The sequence below is a fragment of the Schistocerca americana genome, chromosome X, assembly GCF_021461395.2.
Source record: "Schistocerca americana isolate TAMUIC-IGC-003095 chromosome X, iqSchAmer2.1, whole genome shotgun sequence".
Classification (NCBI taxonomy): domain Eukaryota; kingdom Metazoa; phylum Arthropoda; class Insecta; order Orthoptera; family Acrididae; genus Schistocerca; species Schistocerca americana.
This window is the reverse complement of record NC_060130.1, coordinates 900,010,439-900,027,061: the sequence shown is the minus strand read 5'-3', so window position 1 is coordinate 900,027,061 and position 16,623 is coordinate 900,010,439. Positions and strand designations below refer to the sequence as shown.

General features: G+C 42.6%; 1 protein-coding gene across 1 annotated transcript in view; it reads left to right on the top strand.

Annotated features, from left to right (window-relative positions):
- The window catches only part of LOC124556614 (ADP-ribosylation factor-like protein 6), a 72,611-nt gene that overhangs the window by 50,329 nt on the left and 5,659 nt on the right, over positions 1 to 16,623 (top strand). Inside the window, exons 2-3 of the mRNA XM_047130580.1 lie at positions 7,467 to 7,640; positions 7,742 to 7,934. Of these exons, the coding sequence (XP_046986536.1) occupies positions 7,760 to 7,934 (175 nt within the window). The 5' untranslated portion in view covers positions 7,467 to 7,640; positions 7,742 to 7,759. The remainder of the gene's footprint in view (positions 1 to 7,466; positions 7,641 to 7,741; positions 7,935 to 16,623) is intronic.

The following is a 16,623-nucleotide window of genomic DNA, read 5'->3' as shown; positions in this document are numbered from 1 at the left end:
ACTACATTTTTGTGCCGAAATAACTTCTCACTACTAAAGCGTAGTACATCTGAAGAAGTAAGTAGTTTATGATGAGATGGAACCAACAAAATGCGAAAACACTGGAAGGCCGTAAACGATCCTTAACCGTTCAACTGGATTTAGCCCTTGCGAAACTAATCGTCTGCCTCTTGATATTATCCAAAATGCACGCGATACGATAACGACTACACTGGCGTGCAAAACTTAACGACGAAAGTAACTTTCGCATTATGTATCACTGCCAAGAAATACAGCTCGATGAAACTTGGACCATACATACAAAGAAATACTACAGTATAGTACGGAGGGTAACTGAAAGAAATATGCAATGAGACGAACGGAAAAACACTTTTATTCAAAGATAATAATTACACTGAAGTCACTGTAATTCGTGATGGTCCCCCGTACGCAACAACCGCCGTGACATGGTTCTTAATAGGGTGTGCGAGTAGTAAAACAAGGGAGGCTCCACCCCACTCTCCATTTTTGCCAAATTTATTCAAGATGGCGGATCGAAGATGGTAGCAATAGATATGGCAACATCGCTATGACGTCATGGTGCAAAGTTCAAATTTTAGCAGGAAAATAGATCAATTGGGCTACCTCCACTAACCTAACCATCTCCCCTCTCCCTCCTCTCCTCCCTCCCCTCCGCCAGAAAATGGCGGGAAGTTCCAATTCTAGCAGGACAATGCAACACACCACAGATACCTACACTAACCCAAGAAAATGGTGGAAAAATAGCTCACTTGGTCTACCTACACTAACCTAAGTCATCCGACCGCCACCTCTTCCTAGGTTTTGGCAGGAAAAGGACTCAGCCTGTGCTGGATAGGATGGACATAAGTCTTTATTTTGCATGCAGAGTTTATTTAAACAATTTGAGGCAGTAGATCCATCCAGTTTGTTCACCATGAGGTCTGGAGTCCAACTGACCTTGTACACAGTACTGCCACCAGAGGGCGCCATTGTCCCTCCCATGAAGTAATGCAAGACGGCGGTCTGGAGGGGAAAAATTGTAGGAAAAGGACTCATTCTGTTCTGGGCTGCTGGAGAGATGAAGGAGTGTACTTTATTTATTTTTGGAACAATTTATTTAGATACGAATTTCATATAGTTTATTTATTACACTGATACAAAACACTCCCCCTGACATGCTTGAGGTCACAGTAAATAGTCTGCAGACCTACAAACTGCTCGTAAATAATGCAGTACACTGATGTGCATCCCAGGAGAACACTATCAATACTCCCAGCGCAGACACTTGTCATATTGGATCTTCTCAAACTTCCACAGAGTAGACACGCGACACACGCGGTCCCGAAGGCAGCTCAACACAAACTGGGTATTAGCTCAGTATTCACCCGTCCAAGGGGAGACACGAGACAAATCGACATAAGCCATAAGCTTTCTCGGACTCTCTGAACTGATGTACAAAGAATGGGCAAGCCCCATCTCGGAACAAAGGCGTTAGTGTTTCTTGCTCCGACCTGTTTGCTTGCTGCTACGCTTTCTACAGCCATCTCCAGACTCACAAGAATACTACGAACCAGACACACATTTATCAGTGTAACTACATATAAATATTAGGATTGCTGCCATAGTCTGACACCAAGCAATGTACTGGATATGTCTCCTCTTTACGACCATGGTTCTGGAACGAATCTCAGTATCTACAGTGCGCATAATTTTCCATGCAAAAAAAAAAAAATACTTTCATTCCCCTTATGGCTATCGATGTGCTGAATCTAACCTCCCTCACGATAGGACACGCAGTAGCGTCCACCAGACACTCGTACATGTACTGCGAAGACTATTGTACAAAGGCTAGGTTGGTTCCCCTAGGCACAAAGGCGTCACTGCCTCTGGTCCTGACCTATTTGCTTGCTTGCTTGCTTTCCACACGCATCTCCAGACTCTGGGATTTCAAGAACACATGTATTTTCACGTGGTTTGCCAGAATATCATGGCATTTTCGCGATACTTCTTGATATCAAGCACATAGCAGGATCCTACCGATCGCTCGTGCAACATGATTCCGAAGATAGAGGATGGAAATTATTTCTCTACAAACCCGAACCCTTAGCGAGGTGGAGCGTGCTGTAAACCATAGAGTAACTAGAAATTTATCCTGTCTGCCAAGACCTTTACGTGAAACCTCGAAAAAAATAGAAGAAACTGATATTTCCACTCGCGAATACCAGTGTTGATGATATAACAGATTCCATATCATCCTTATAATTCACAAACTCAGCTAAGGTGTTTCTCATGTCTAGAGAACCAGCAAATGTGTCTTCCATTCGTCTTTCACCTGCTAGATGCGCACACCACAATCGATGTTCTCTCAACTAAATAAAGATGGGAAATGTGAAGAAGCAGTCCACTGGACAATTTACGTGGGAGGGAATAATGGCCTAGTGCAAACACATGTCCATATTGAATTCTCTCAAATTTCCACGTGACCACGAAAGCTGTCCAACACATACTAAGTATTAGTTCGCTATTCGGCCGTCTAGAGGACGAGATGGATATGTCACCTGCATCCCTGCATCCCAACAGGCCTTTCCATTCGGACGGCTCCTGCCGTTAATGGGAAACGTGAATCATTCCCGCCACAGACCACCGTTGGCGCGCCACGCACCATTAGACAGAATTGTCCTAAGAAATCAGTCACATATGTATTTGATCGCTATACTTACAATTAAATGTTACGATTGCGGTATCAGTTGAACGACATTCGACAATGAGCCGAAGTATCAGAAATACACCCGGCTGACGGCTGCAGCCCTGGAAACAGAAATATCTGTACCATTCTTATGACTGGACATACTTTTCCCTCTGCTATCACAGTATTCCACGTCAAATCCATACCTTCCTTATGACCAGACATAGTCATTCCCTTTGCACATGGGGGAACACGCACGCACATACTTCATAAGTCTGATGCTCATGGTGAAACTATCACGCATCCCCCACTATTAAGTATAATGCTTCGCCAATAAATGATTGCTGACGATACGAAATAATACTGAGAGATAATCAGCGATGGGTGAACATGTCTTATAAGTTTTTCTTGAGAGTGGTACCACTGTGTCTTAGAAAGAGAGGCGTAATCGTCTTACAAACCGCCAGATGTTAAAAAACCCGATCGCAACAACTACTGTATGATACGGTCACAAGCGGTCTTGATTCTACAGGTGCACAGAAGTATCCATGTGAAAAGCTATACTGGCTTTATAAATTGAGGTTGGCATTACCTCTGAATGAAGTGGTTTTTACCAGACAAATACCGTGACACTGAATATAGACGGTGATCGCCGGAGTGTATAGTATCAGACCAAAAGTGCTGTTACACGTCGCCAACAGTGCAACCTCGCAATAAAACTACCGAATTTAGAAAGTGAAAGGAACGTGGTATGAAACCAGTATTTGAAACTCCAACACGCCACTGCTGCTAGATATTTCTCCAGTATTTGTAATGCATTCTGTCTCGATGCCATGTCAGAGGTTCGATGGTATATCGACTGGGTTATAGGCGATGGTTGTTTGAGAAGTGTCACAAAAAATAGATGATGTGCTGATTGAGGTCGTAAGAAATGTACACTAGCTTTTCAGATCACTAGTGTTATGCTATCCGCTAAAAATGCTCTCTGGAATTTGGAATCGAGTCTCTCCATTCAACCTCATACCTGCGTTGGATCCTGTGGAGAAGTCCTTTAATGATTACAGCCACTAGAGAATCATATTTCTGGCACTCTCATATCTCGAAAAGAGTCACCTTTCTCGAACCTATCTGCTACAGTAAAATTCTAACGTCGTTTTAAGTAGTCCCTCAGGACCCATTCACGTCTATCACCGCAACATGCTACTTTGTTATTCTGTACCATCCAACAGAGAAAAATTACAAACTATAAAAGCTCCACTAAGTTCATCCTGTAGAGAACTAGACAAGATTTTTACCGCGTCTCTCTCCTCCCATATATCGAAAATAAATACCGTCTACGTGCCGGCATCGAGCTCATGTGATGATACCATTCAATATACAGCTATTGATCCATTGCACGGACCAGTATAAAGATACATCGCCTGTACTGCAGGAGGATGACCGTGTCCCACAAACTATATTATAAGTCGAAGAGATCCTCCCTGTGACCCTGTGTCATTGTTTAAAACATTGTTTTTTTCTGCTGTAACACACTTTGTACACTGCCATACAGTTTGGTTTTTCTGCCACCACTTCGAGGTCTGTGTCAGGTTCTAAATTCACATTAACACGTTATGATGAATTGCTTCTCACAGAAAACTAGACGTCACATGGTATAAGTCATGTTGTTACTGCTGCTATAATAACACATCACACACAATGGATGATTTTAAATAAAAGACAGTTACAAAGTAAGGAAACTGGAAGAGTTTGGTGGCGTTGTGGAGAGTTCCTAAACTGCTGCCCGAAGGTGATTGACAACCTCTACATTTAAACTCCTCTGTCACAGTGACGAAATAGCTGATGGCTCTGCGTTCCGTTTCGACTGATTCCTCATATTGAAGTCATGTACGCGATCACTGTTTCGGTGCTAGTGACCCCCAGAAGGTGTTGCCCCTCCACTAAAACTCATTCTCCAACTCAAACAAGAGATGTCAGTCAATCATTGTGTGGTAACCAACAGTGTACCAGCGGACGGATGGGATAGAAAAGATACGTCGATGTACTGAAATAATAAGAATTACAGTTGATAGTGCAAACAATTTTAGCAATTTTACAGTAATTTCAACACCAACCAATGATGCAAAAGCATGTTTCCCAATTTCAGTGTCACAGCTAAACCGTCCCTTCCCTATTTTGCGAGTATTATTACGAATTTAGATAGATGACCGTGCAGTACGTCCATTCATTGTTAATTCTCGAACATATACATCATCAAAGTATACCAGACAGCGCTCTACAGATTTCTAGCACCTCAAGCATAGTGCTTAATTTGCGATCTGTCTCTATGCGGATGGGAGACACAGAGCATTCTCGCTGTCTTAGGTAAAATTAGAGACTGAAAGACCCCCTCGCACTGTCTTTGACCAACGCGCCCTGCAGCACTGTTACCGATTTAATCTGCAGCCGACCAGAAGTAGACCGCTACATTCCACATTCCGTGAATGAATGGATCTTGCCGAGTCCTCGCCCATCCAAGTGCACAGGATTTCTTCAGATGCGCCCACGGCGAGGAGGTTAGCGCTCCATATCAGTGTATAGTAACAGATTTGAAAGTGTTGTGATGTAATAACAGACGGTTAAGAAGAACAAGAAACTTAATGTGTTCCTACACCATAATACGCAGAACGTCAAAACGGTCACGTTCTACCATGCTGGACGTACTCTCATATGGTGAGAAGTGGGAACACGCAATGAATGCACCCAGGAACCTACTGTAGCAGCTCTTTCTATGTTTGGTCCAAGTTTCACTGAGCTATGTTACTTAACAGTGACACATCATGCGAAAGTTACTTTCATTCTTAAGTTTTGCACAATAGTATAGATGAATCTCATATCGTGAGATGTTTATGGAGCCATTCTGTAATAATTTCTTAGTAATAAGGTCAATTGTCTGCATAAATGTACAGAACTGTTATGGGATGCTTTAGGCGAACAAACAAGTGCACTTGGTAGGTCAGCAGGGTCCTGTATCTTACGCTTATTGTGGCTGATGGCAGAATCAACATCGATCGAAATTCATCGCAAGGCAGACGGTGAACGAGCTAAACCCCCTCGACAGTCTCAGGAGTTGGTTGGCGTAACTTTCCCTGCCAAATGGACATTTTCGCTAGGATTCTTCCACACCATGCACTGGAATGGTGGATCCAGGTCTGATTCCCGGTGACGAGCCGAGTGAAGTGCAGATCTACCTCTCTCTTACGAATTTCCAGAAAAATACTGGCTGAATCCATCCTATGCTGCTTGTGGATCTCACTCAGAAAACGTGGCATCCATCTTGCATAGATTTTGCAGTGGTGCAGATAGTCTGTCAGGGTCTTTGTGATGGCTGAGTGTCAAATTGCCGCCGGCCGCGGTGGTCTTGCGGTTAAGGCGCTCAGTCCGGAACCGGGTGACTGCTACGGTCGCAGGTTCGAATCCTGCCTGGAGCATGGATGTGTGTGATGTCCTTAGGTTAGTTAGGTTTAAGTAGTTCTTAGTTCTAGGGGACTGATGACCACAGAAGTTAAGTCCCATAGTGCTCAGAGTCATTTGAACCATTTTTTTGTCAAATTGCAGCCCCAGAAGGTAGCCGCTTCAGGATGTTGTAAACTGTAGCGCAACGCTATTCCTCCACAATATTGCAAGTGCAATAATGGCATCATCACACCTCACTGCAGTGAGCCTCCCTGTTCACTGTTCGTCATGCGCATCTTCATGTCTCCCACAAACTGTACACGCTAACGTCGAACCATTCTAATGCTCAAACAGCCGTCCCCATAAACAGAGGTTAACTCCCGATGGATATCAACAGCGGATAGTTGTTCTCCTGCGAAAAAAGCGAATGACAGAGCGCAACTCACAAGTGGACACACTTCGTAGTGGTAACGCCACGCTAGCTGGCAGCGTACTGGGATGAAACTGTGGTATACATCGCAAGCTGGTGTGAGCACCTTGTATGCGGTTTATTTTACAGGCACAACACGCTTTCCCAGAACCCTTCTAACATATCCAAGTCTTCCATTCGTCTTCCCTAAAACTGGCTTTATGTAGTCTTCCCATTTTATATCACTTGGTAGTATTAGCCCTAAATAATTGCGCGATGTGACGTGCTCAAGATATTCACCACTAATCATGTAATCAGATAATATACGGTTCTTTCGCTTTGTTATAAGCACTATTTTACATACATCCACGTCTAAAGAGAGCTGCCATTCATTACACAAAGCGGATATTTTTTCCAAGTCCTTATGCAATTCCTTACCATCATCCAAAGACGATACTTCCCAGTACTCAATTGCATCGCCAGTGATCAATCTTTTACCGTAATGCTGCTGACAATATCTGAAAAGTAATTCATTTATACTGAAAATATGAGAGGTCCTTTCAAGCTTCCCTGGTGAAAACCCGATGTTACTTTCCTTTCTGCGGAACATTCGTTGTCCAGTATAACGTACTAGGTTGTATTAGTCAAACATTGCTCGAGTCAGTCATATATTTGCTAAGGTGCTCCGTATGGTTTCATCTCGTTAGTAGTTGTCGAAATAGAGGAAATCCCTTAATCGTTATAATTTTCAGTTTTGAAACTATTCAATTGTGCCTGTGATATTTTACCTCTACATTAAGTGCTTTATGTGGTATGAATCTCCTGTCTGTGTGTCTAAGCGTTCATATTTTCTTGATTTCATCTTATTTTAATTCAAAATATACAGGATTGAATTTCTTAAAATTTAAAGGCACTTTTTATGGTTTTTTGTTTCAGGTGGACAATCTACGTTTGGCGAGTAGCCTTAAAAAACGATTTATTAATTCGCTGACTATAAACAACCAGAGGACTTAAGGATTCTAATAACTACTGCTTGCCCGTATCGACTGAGACTCGACAAAGAAGTAACAGCATTGCAAATAACATTTTAATTCTGCTATGTTGATTGAAGTAAGTAGAGTCAGACAGAATTCATTATAACCGAACAAAATTCTGTATTGCATCTTTCTCTATTACGAAATTTTGAAATATTTCTAACTTTTATGCTGCAGAAAAATCTTTAGTTGGCTATGGGTCTGTGGGAAAAGTTGACGACGCTGTTTGGAAAAAAGAAAGAGGTGAATGTTCTCGTCGTTGGACTGAACAATAGCGGCAAGTCAACCGTAATCAACCATTTCAAGAATGAAGAAGACAGAGCCATGGAAATTGTACCTACAGTGGGATTCAACATAGAGAAATTTCAAAGTATGTCGTTTTTGAGTTAGTTTGCCACAGAAAATAAATGTTTGTAATCCTCTTGTCAGAATACACAAACAAGTTGAGAAGTGGTTCTTTTGCTTACGAGTTCTGTAAATTTGGCGTTTATAAAACGATAAATAATTTAAGGTTGCGAGATAAGTGATACCTGTTTACCATCATCTGTAAACTACATGATATTACAACCGGTTAATTTGTCAATGTGTTGATGATTTCCAGGACATTACAAAACACAACACTGCCTTAAGGTACATTCTAGGTAATTAGTATCAACACAGATTTTATTTGCAACACCGATTACTCACACTGAACTGGTAAGAGTCAAAAATCTGTAGAAATACAGCATATTTTGATTTTGAGATCGCCAAGTTTTTCAGTCACACACCAGTTAAAAGTGTGAGCAGCCACAAATCCATGTTTTAGCATTTATGTTTCAAATTGCGGGGAATACTGATGTGTGTTTCCTAAGGGACCAAACTGCTGAGGTCATCGGTCCCTAGACTTACAAACTACTTAAACTAACTTACGCTAAGAACAACACACACACACACACATGCCCGAGGGAGGACTCGAACCTCCGGCGAGAGGGGCCGCGGAATCTGTGACATAGCGCCTCTAACCGCGCGGCGGAAAACATATGTGTGACTAGGTCTCCCTGTCAGCTAACAGGAGATCTGCAGAGGATCAAATAGATAAAATGACATGGCCTAGTAGAAATTCTTGGATAAAATAAGAGATACTGAATTTAATTAATGAAAGGAGAAAATATAAAAATGGAGCCAAATGAAACGGATGAAAGGGAATACAAACGTTTAAAAAATGAGACTGACAGGAAGTGCAAAATGGCTAAGCAGGAATGGATAGAGCACAAATGTAAGGATTTAGAAGCATATTTCACTAGGGGAAAAGTAGATATTGCCTACAGGAAAATTAAAGAAGCCTTTGGGGAAAAAAGAGAAGAAGCTGCAAGAATATCAAGAGCTCAGATCGGAAACCAGTACTAACAAAACAAGGGAAAGCTGAAATGTGGAAGGAGTACATAGAGGGGCTACACAAGGGAAATCAAATAGAAGGTAAGATCATAGAAAGGGGGGGCCTATACAAGGGAAATCAACTAGAAGGTAAGATCATAGAAAGGAGAATGAACATAGATGAAGATGAGATGGGAGATATGATACTGCGAGAAGAATTTGATAGATTATATGAAAGATTAAGTCGAAACAAGGCGCCGGGAGTAGACGGTATTCCGTCAGAACTACTGATAGCCTTGCTGATAGTTGCTGAAAGGTGTAAAAATTACCGAACTATCAGTTTAATAAGACATGTTTGCAAAATACTAAGACGAACTGTTTGCAGAAGAATGGAAAAACTGATAGAAGCCGACCTCGGGGAAGATCAGTTTGGATTAAAGAGAAATTTAAGAACACGCGAGGCATTCTGATGCTACGACTTACATTAGAAGATAGGTTAAGGAAAGGCAAACCTGCGTTTATAGCATTTGTAGACTTAAAAAAGTTTTTGATGAGCGAAAATTTGTTTACAACTTGTACAGAAACCAGACGGCAACTGCAAGAGCCGCTGGGCATGACAGGGAAGCAATGGTTGGGAAGGGAGTGAGACAGGATTGTAGCCTATCACCGACGTTATTCAAGTTGTGCATTGAACAAGCAGTAAAGGAACCAAAAGGAAAAATTTGGAGTAGGAATTAAAGTTCAGGGAGAAGAAATAAAAACCAAGGTCTGCCGATAACATTGTAATTCTGTCAGAGAGAGCAAAGGAAAAGCAGTTGATCCGAATGAACATTGTCTTGAAAGAAAGATATAAGATGAAAATCAATAAAAGCAGAACAAGCATAAGGCAAATTAAATCAAGTGAAGCTGAGAGTAATACATTAGGAAACGAGACACTTAAAGCAGTAAATGTGTTTTGTTATTTGGAAAACAAAATAAGCGACAAAGGCCGACGTAGAGAGGATGTAAAAGTAGACTGCCAATGGCAAGAAAAGCATTTATGAACAAGAGAAATTTGTTAACATCGAATGTAGTTTTAAGCGTTAATAAGTCTTTTCTGAAAGTATTTGTCTGGAATATGGCCATGTATGGAAGTGAAATATGGATGCTAAACAGTTTAGACAAAAAGAGAATAGAAGCTTTCGAAATGTGGTGCTACAGAAGAATGTTGAAGATTAGATGTGTAGATCGCGTAACTAATGAAGAGGTAGTGAATAGAGATGGGGAGACAAGAAATTTGTGGCACTCCTTGACCAAAAGATAGGCAGAGTTGGTAGGACGCATTCTGAGATGTCAAAAGATCACCAAGTTAGCAAGGTCGGAAGCGTGGAGGGTAAAAATTGTAGAGGGAGGCCAAGAGATGAATACAGTTAGCATATTCAGAAGGATGTGTGTTGCAGTAGTTATTCAGAGATGAAGAGACTCGCAGGATAGAGTAGCATGGACAGCCGCATCAGACCAGTTGAAGACCACAACAACAACAAACGAAATATGTTCAGTTAGTAGTGTCCGCTTTGAAAGAAGGATCCATTTGAGTCCACACACGACTAAGATCGTCCCTTCCAGTGTCCAAATAATTTCCGCATGGCGCGTTCTGTGAGGGAGGGTAGGAGCTCACTCTTATTTACCTTCCATCGAGCGTAAGAATATCTGTAATAAATTTAGAGACCACTCCCACTAAGTTAACTGTTTTCATTAAACTTCTCACAGCATAAGAACACTGTTCGCGTACTAATCCATCATGACAAATACACTACTGGCCATTAAAATTGCAACACCAAAAGGAAATGCAAATGATAAACGGGTATTAATTGGACAAATATAGTATACTAGAACTGACATGTGATTACATTTTCACGCAACTTGGGTGCATACATCCTGAGAAATCAGTATCCAGAACAACGACCTCTGGCCGTAATAACGGCCATGATACGCCTGGGCATTCAGTCAAACAGAGCTTGGATGGCGTGTACAGGTACAGCTGCCCATGCAGCTTCAACGCGATACCACATTTCATCAAGAGTAGTGACTGCCGTATTGTGACGAGCCAGTTGCTCGGCCACCATTCACCAGACGTTTTCAATTGGTGAGAGATCTGGAGAATTTGCAGGCCAGGGCAGCAGTCGAACATTTTCTGTATCCAGAAAGGCCCGTACAGGACCTCCAACACGCGGTCGTGCATTATCCTGCTGAAATGTAGGGTTTCGCAGGGATCGGATGAAGGGTAGAGCCACGGGTCGTAACACATCTGAAATGTAACGTCCACTGTTCAAAGTGCCGTCAATGCGAACAAGAGGTGACCGAGACGTGCAACCAATGGCACCCCATACCATCACGCCGGGTGATACGCCAGTATGGCGATGACGAATACACGCTTTGAATGTGCGGTCACCGCGATGTCGCCAAACACGGATGCGACCATCATGATGCTGTAAACAGAACCTGGATTCATCCGAAAAAATGACGTTTTGCCATTCGTGCACCCAGGTTCGTCGTTGAGTACACCATCGCAGGCGCTCCTGTCTGTGATGCAGCGTCAAGGGTAACCGTAGCCATGGTCTCCGAGCTGATACTCCATGCTGGTGCAAACGTCGTCGAACTGTTCGTGCAGGTAGTTGTTGTCTTGCAGATGTCCCCATCTGTTGACTCAGGTATCGAGACGTGACTGCACGATCCGTTACAGCCATGCGGATAAGATGCCTGTCATCTCGACTGCCAGTGATACGAGGCCGTTGGGATCCAGCACGCGTTCCGTATTACCCTCCTGAACCCACCGATTCCATATTCTGCTAACAGTCATTGGATCTCGACCAACGCGAGCAGCAATGTCGCGATACGATAAACCGCAATCGCGATAGGCTACAATCCGACCTTTATCAAAGTCGGAAACGTGATGAGAAGCATTTCCCCTCCTTACACGAGGCATCACAACAACGTTTCACCAGGCAACGCCGGTCAACTGCTGTTTGTGTATGAGAAATCGGTTGGAAACTTTACTCATGTCAGCAAAATGGTTCAAATGGCTCTGAGCACCACGGGACTCAACTGCTGAGGTCGTAAGTCCCCTAGAACTTAGAACTACTTAAACCTAACTAACCTAAGGACAACACACACATCCATGCCCGAGGCAGGATTCGAACCTGCGACCGTAGCGGTCGCGCGGTTCCAGACTGTAGCGCCAGAACCGCTCGGCCACCAACGGCCGGCTCATGTCAGCACATTGTAGGTGTCGCCACCGGCGCCAACCTTGTGAGAATGCTCTGAAAAGCTAATCATATGCATATCACAGCATCTTCTTCCTGTCGGTTAAATTTCGCCTCTGTAGCACGTCCTCTTCGTGGTGTAGCAATTTTAATGGTCAGTAGTGTAGTTCCTTAATATTGTGAGCAATCGCATTTCTTTATCGTCAGAGTATAAGTACACACTATCTGATCAAAAATATCAGGACTCCCCTATGTAATGCGGAACTGACCTCACATGTTACGAGAGGCGTGCCCGCCAGAATAAAAAAAGGAAGAAAGGGGTATTGTGCTATCAGTAGAGAAGCATTAAACAACAGAATCTGTCTTTCAAGAGAGCTCAGTGAGTTCGAACGTGGACCAGTCATTGAGTTTCACCTGAGTAAGAAATCCATGAGGGACATTTCAACCCTTCTATTGCTGCCCAAGTCGACTTTGGAGATGTGACTGTTAAGTGGAAACGCGAAGGAACAACCACAGCTAGATCAAGACCAGACAGACCTAATGTACTGACAGACAGGAACCGTCGAGCACTGTGGAGAGTGGTTATAAAAAGTCGCATGAAATCAACGGTGGGAATCGTTCTGAGTTCTATCGTGGTAGCTAGCACAATGACTGTGCGTAGGGAGCTAAAAAGAATGGGGTACTACGTTCGACCAGCTTCTCATAAGCCACACAGTTCTGTAATCAGTGCTAACGGACGCTTGTGGTGGTGTAAAGAGCGACGCTACCGCCCAGTGTGTTTGGAAACAAGTGATTTGGGGTGATGAATCACGCTGTATCCTATGGAAGGCAGGCGAAATTGTCTGGGCTTGTCGAAGGCCTGGACAACTTCACCTGCTACTACGTGTAGCGCTAACAGTGAAGTACGGGACATGGGGTGTTACGTTATAGGGATGTTTTTCTTGTTTAGGGTGTGGACACATTATCGCACTTAAGAAAATACTAAATGCTGAAGAATACGAGCAAATTTTACAACACTGTGTACTGCAAACAGTAGAGGAACATATCTGAGACGATGACTGATTGTGTGACAGTAACACTGCACCCTATTTCCGATAAAAACATGAAATGGACTGGCCTGCCCAGAGTCCCTATCTGACTCAAATGGAATACCTTTGGGATGAATTAGAACATTGACTTCACTCGAAATTCCTGCGTCAACATCACTCCCATCTCTAGTTTTGTCTCTTGAGGAAGAACGGGCAGCCATTCCCCGACAGACATTCAGACACCTCATTAAAAGTGTCCCCAGCAGAGTTCAAGCAGTCATAAAGGTAGGTGGTGGACACATTCCATATTAATGTGAAGTGTCGGCAGAAGTGCCAACACCGTGTTGTTTGAGGAAGCCGAAATGCACGCTATAAGCTCACGCAGGCTGGCGTGAGGTCTGAAACAGGATACGTAATGAATGCTATAAAGAAAAGTACGTGGCTGCTGGAATACTTAACTTTAATCCACAATTGGTTAACATTGGTCTTGTTGATACAGTATTATCATCTCAATATAACTTGGTGATGGCGCCTTGCTAGGTCGTAGCAATTGACTTAGCTGAAGGCTATGCTAACTATCGTCTCGGCAAATGAGAGCGTAATTCTCAGTGAACCTTTCCTAGCAACGTCGGCTGTACAACTGGGGCGAGTGCTAGTAAGTCTCTCTAGACCTGCCGTGTGGTGGCGCTCGGTCTGCAATCACTGATAGTGGCGACACGCGGGTCCGACGTATGCTAATGGACCGCGGCCGATTTAAAAGCTACCACCTAGCAAGTGTGGTGTCTGGCGGTGACACCACATAATGTCCACTAATAAGTGTCCAGATATTTTTGGTCAGATAATGTATTTTGAAACCCCGAAGTCATGACATGTACAGCAACACGTCATTCGTTTATCTGTTGTCGAATTATCGGAATCTGAAATAAGATTTGAGAAAAAAAATGTAGCGTATGAAAAGTTGTAAATACTTGGTACCATAATGCATTTAATTCACTGCCTCAGTACGTTTACTTAAAGAAGTTTCAAGTCTTCTGTAAATACAAGCCAAAGGAAGAGTGATTCGAAAGAAAGGGAAACCGCCCAAAGTCGAATCTACGTACAATATTAACCCCAACACTACCGACAAAATTTCGGAAGTTGTTCAGGGATATTTTCTGAGTATATTGGCCTAAGGAACAAGGAGTCTCCGTTGTTTTGTTACTTAGTAAACGCTTTTCGTTTGATTTCTTACGATCTTGTATCTTTGTATCTGTATAGCACTGAAAATATCTGCACAACAGTGCAAATGTTGACTGTCTCCACTGTGTGTTGTATTTGGAAACAAACTTGTTCAATTCACTCACGATACTTGCTCTTGACAACAGTAACGTCCATTTTACTCTGCGTTCATTACTGCTCGAGTATGTCTCGAGTTTGTTTTTCTGGCGAGTTACTTGTGCCAAAAACAATTACGAACAGCAGTACGGTTAGATTTACTTAGAAGGGTTGTGAAAGTTGCAGAAGCAAAGGTACTGTGACCTGCTGTCGATGCGGGAAATGTTCAGCATAGCGTCGTTATGCCGCTCTTCCGTTTAAACCTATCCATACTGCTGCGTGTATCGCTCTTAACGTATAACTAACACTGCCAGGAAAACAAACCCGAGACAAAACCGAACAGAAGTAAATACAAGTTTGAGGATTAAGAGTAAAACAATACACTGCTCATGCCGTCGACATTTGCACTGTAGTGCAGATATTTTTAGTGCAATAAACCGAGATGAGAAATCAAATAAAATGAATTACTTTGTAACGAGCCACTGGATACCACTGGTCCTTGTATCAAAATGCTCAGAAAACATTTTTGAACCATTTCCGAAATTTTCTCGGTGGGGTTAACTTTGTACTGTATCTATGTTTCAGCTTTAGCACTGCCAGATCGCTAACATTTTTCTCAAACTATCCAGTTTTAGAGGCAAAATACTGTGTTGTCAGTATATTTGCAGAAATTAAATAAATGTCTAGCTCTTCAGTAGTCCTAGGCAGGATCTTATCCCCTGTCCCCTTCGGTATGCATGGTAAGAATTAAGGTGTAGAGACAGGCCTTACTCGATGTGTAAGTGTTGCGCAATAGCGCATAGACCATTGTGCTCACTGAATTCGCACTATAGTATTATGTTTTTATTGTTATGGATGATTTCAGAAATGAACGAAAGCAAGAAGTAACAATATCTCAGCAGTCTCTTCGAGACTTGGATAGCTTCTCAAGAATGGCGCCAAGGAGGAAAGAGATTTACTCCAAGACATAGGCGCAGAATCTGATCATAGGGCAAAGTTTATTACTATACTTCATCACCCTTCTGCCCAAACTGTTGTGATGAAACTTTTTTCATCTCTAGGATTCGAAATGGCGCCCTGGGACTCTGATCTAGTAGATGGCCAAAATTGCCCTTCAGACGCCTTTTAACGTTATGATTCACAGGCACAACTGGTACACTAAATATTCTGTCTCACTCCCTTCTCAACTGTTGCTTAACTTTCATGTCCTTCGGCTCTTATAGCTGCTGTCTAGTTTCTGTACAAGTTGCAAATAACCTTTCGCTTCTTATATTTTACACCTGTTACATTCAGGATTTCAAGACTTGTATTCTACTCAACATTGTGAAAAACTTGCTCTAAATCTACGAATGCTATAGATGTAGGATTGCTTTCCTTCAGTCTTTGCTTTAAGACAAGTCGAAGGTCAGTACTGCCTCGCGTGTTCCTGCATGTCTCCGGAACCCAAACTGAACTTCCCCTAGGTTGGCTTCAACGGCTTTTTCCATTCTTCTGTAAATAATTCGTCACAGCATTTTGTGTACATGACTTATTAAACTGATGTTTTGGGTCATATTCATACTTACCAGCATCTGCCTTCTTCGGGATTCGGATTATTACATTCTTCTTGACGTTTGAGGGTATTTCGCCTGTCTCATATGTCTTGCACACCAGGTGGAATAGTTTTGTCGTGGTTGGCTCTCCCGAGGTCCTCAGTATTTCTGAGGGTATGTCATTTACTTCGGGAGCTTTCTTTCGACTTTCGACTGAGGTCTTTTGGTGCTAAGTCAAATTCTTCTCGTAGTACCGTGTCTCCCATCTCATCTTCACCTACTTCATCTTCTCTTTCTATTATACTATCTTCAAGTCTGTTTCCCTTATATATATCTATACATTTCCCCCACCTTTCAACTTCCCCTTTTTTGCTTAGTACTGGTTTGTCATCTGAGCTCCTGATATTCATGCAGCTTCTTCTGTTTTCTTCAAAGATTTCTTTAGTTTTCCTAAAGGCAGCATCTAATTCCCCGCTAATTATCTATGCTTCTACGTTTTTGCTTTTCTCGTCCAGTCGTTCCTGCTTTGCCGTTTTGTACTTCCTGTCAGTCTCATTGTCTTAACATCTATATTTCCTTTTGACTCGATT